The following is a 2,907-nucleotide window of genomic DNA, read 5'->3' on the forward strand; positions in this document are numbered from 1 at the left end:
AATAATAATAATAATAATAATAATAATAATAATAATAATAATAATAATAATAATAATAATAATAATAATAATAATAATAATAATAATAATAATAATACCAATTTCAATAAACTTTTATTTTTCATTTAATGAAAATAATGCGCGCATCCTTATAATAAAAAAATAATAATAATAATAATAATAATAGTGGTAGTAGTAGTGGTGGTGGTGGTGGTGGTGGTGGTGGTGGTGGTGGTGGTGGTAGTAGTAGTAGTAGTAGTAGTAGTAGTAGTAGTAGTAGTAGTAGTAGTAGTAGTAGTAGTAGTAGTAGTAGTAGTAGTAGTAGTAGTAATAAGAAGAAGAAGAAGAAGAATAAGAATAATAATAAGGTGGGGGGCCTTTGTTGACTTTGTTGACTTTTATCAATTCATGATGTCCAAGGAAACCTTCATCAGGGAAAAACTAAGGTGTGTGTGTGTGTGTGGATTGAAGAGGGGGCTTTGTTGACTTTTATCAAGGTCCAACCATGGATCAAACCAAACTATGCTTAGGAATGTTGGCTCCCATAGAGTTTTTAATCGAGTTTTTTTGGGAGTTTATTTTTTCTCGTGTGGACCCCATGATGATTTTTGATATCTAAACTTGACTCTCATTTCACCAAAAAAAAAAAAAAAAAAAAAAAAAAATAATAATAATAATAATAGATTAAGCGGGATCTCTTTAGTATTGATAACAATAAGAGTCCTGGCATAGATGGTTTCACGGTTTCTTTTAATTTGCACGGGATATTGTGCGTTTGGATTTCGTAAAGCAATAGAGGACTTCTTTGCCACTGGTCATATGCCCAAGCAGGCTAATGTCACTTTAATTTCTCTCATTCCTAAAAAGTCTACCCCTCATTCTGTTAAGGATTTCAGGCCCATTTCTTGTTGCTCCATCATCTATAAAACAGTGACTAAAATTATTACACTGAGAATGCAAGAGCTCATGCCTGGATTGGTTGGAGAGGAGCAAGCAGCATTCATTAAGGATAGGAATCTCTTTGAGAATGTCATGCTTACCCAAAGCCTTGTCAAGGGGTATCAACGAAAAGGAATCACTCCTAGATGTATGCTCAAGGTGGACATTAGAAAGGCTTTTGATTCACTTCAATGGCCATTTATTCATCATATGTTAGCTGGGTTAGGTTTCCCCCCCCCCCCTGTTTGTCAAATGGATCATGGGTTGTATTACGGGGTCATGGTTTACTATCAAGGTCAATGGTTCACATCATAGGTTCTTTAAGGGGCAAAGTGGAGTGAGGCAAGGGGATCCTCTCTCCCCTTACCTCTTTGTCCTTAGTATGGAGCTCTTGTCTAGGAAGCTCAGACAATTATGTAACACACCTAATGTCTCTTTCCATCCTAAGTGTGTCAAGCTTGATCTTACTCACCTTGTCTTTGCTGATGATCTCATGATCTTCCTTAGGGGTGACCTGCCTTCTGTTTCTAAAGCCACAGCTGAACTTGCTCAGTTCTCAACCTGGTCCTGGCCCGATTGCTAACCCTGGATAAGACCGAGATCTACTTTGGAGGAGTGAGTGAGGAGGTTAAACAGCTCATCTTGCAAGCTACTAGTCTGCAGGAAGGTGTTTTCCCTTTCAGGTACTTAGGGATTCCCATCCATGCTTCTAGGCTCCATGCTGACATGTATGGTGCTCTTCTTCTCAAGTCAGCAGTGCTCATTAGTTGTCCTTCTCGTACCTCTCTTATCTTTGGGAGAGTCCAGGTTCTCAACTCTGTTCTTTTTGGCTTAGGCAATTTCTGGTGCTCTTGCATCTTGCTGCCACACCACCTTAGGGAACACATTACTAAGATCAGCAGGCAATTCTTCTGGGGGTATTCTTATGGTTGCAGGAAAATGGTTTATAAAAGCTGGGACAGTATCTGTGCTCCTTGGGTTGAGGGTGGCTTTAACATTAAAAACCTTAAAGTCGGAATCGGGCAAAGCAATGCTTAGCTGGCTCTGGAAATTAGATCAGAATAAGGGGTCCATTTGGGTGAACTGGATGTCCAAGTACTACTTACAGGATCATTCCATCTGGTTGATGGAAGTAAGGGAGCATCACCCAGAGTGCCTTCGTGGTATTATCCAAACCAGGGACCATTGTATTGCTCAGCTGGGCAGCTGTTCCCATGTTAAAAATCTCCTGATGCAATGTACTGTGGCAGGCAAGTTTTCCATCCAGCATGCTTATAATGCTTTAAGGACTAAGTATGCTGTCACTGAGTGTAGTCAGGCTATTCAGAAGGGCTTTTATCTCCCCAAACATCGTGTTATCCTGCAATTGGCTGCTCACAACAGGCTTGCTACTGTAGATCATCTGATTAGTAGAGGCCTTCCTATGGTTAACAGGTGCTCTCTATGTCAGAGGCAAAGTGAATCAACTGCACACTTGTTCTTTGCTTGTAGTTATTCTACTGAGGTTTTACTTGCCATTAAGCAATGGGTGGGGATCAACACTTCTAAAACTTCTCTGCTGCAACTGTTAAGCTGGACTAACAAAAGGAAGCATAAAAGGCATTGGCGCATTCAATGGGTTCAATACAGCATTGCAGCAACTGTTTATAGCATTTGGAGTGAAAGGAACCTGCGAATTTTTTAGAATAAGTGTCGTCCAAGCCACACACTCATACGGGATATCCAATTACATCTTTGTTAGCATCATTTTGTTTGCCAAAATCCAAGATGTTTTTCATGAAGAAATACTAGATAGTTTCCTAGCATCTAGGAAATAGTCTCTTAAAGCCATGTGCTTTGTAGCTTAGTGGGTTGCTTTTGTAAGAAATTTCTTGTATTCTTCTTTTGGAGTATAATGAGAAATTACCCTTCTTGCAAAAAAAAAAAAAAAAAAAAAAAAAAAAATAATAATAATAATAATAATAACAA

The 2,907-nt window shown here is 38.7% G+C and overlaps 1 protein-coding gene across 1 annotated transcript; it reads left to right on the top strand.

Annotated features, from left to right (window-relative positions):
* Positions 1–732: 732 nt before the first annotated feature.
* LOC141639489 (uncharacterized) lies at positions 733–2,623 on the top strand. Its single transcript, XM_074448600.1, has 4 exons — positions 733–1,160; positions 1,255–1,503; positions 1,623–1,695; positions 1,775–2,623. Exons 1-4 carry the CDS (start codon positions 733–735, stop codon positions 2,621–2,623), a joined length of 1,599 nt encoding a protein of 532 aa, XP_074304701.1.
* The last annotated feature ends 284 nt before the right edge of the window (positions 2,624–2,907 follow it).

This window comes from Silene latifolia, unplaced genomic scaffold (genome assembly GCF_048544455.1).
Source record: "Silene latifolia isolate original U9 population unplaced genomic scaffold, ASM4854445v1 scaffold_416, whole genome shotgun sequence".
Classification (NCBI taxonomy): Eukaryota; Viridiplantae; Streptophyta; class Magnoliopsida; order Caryophyllales; family Caryophyllaceae; genus Silene; species Silene latifolia.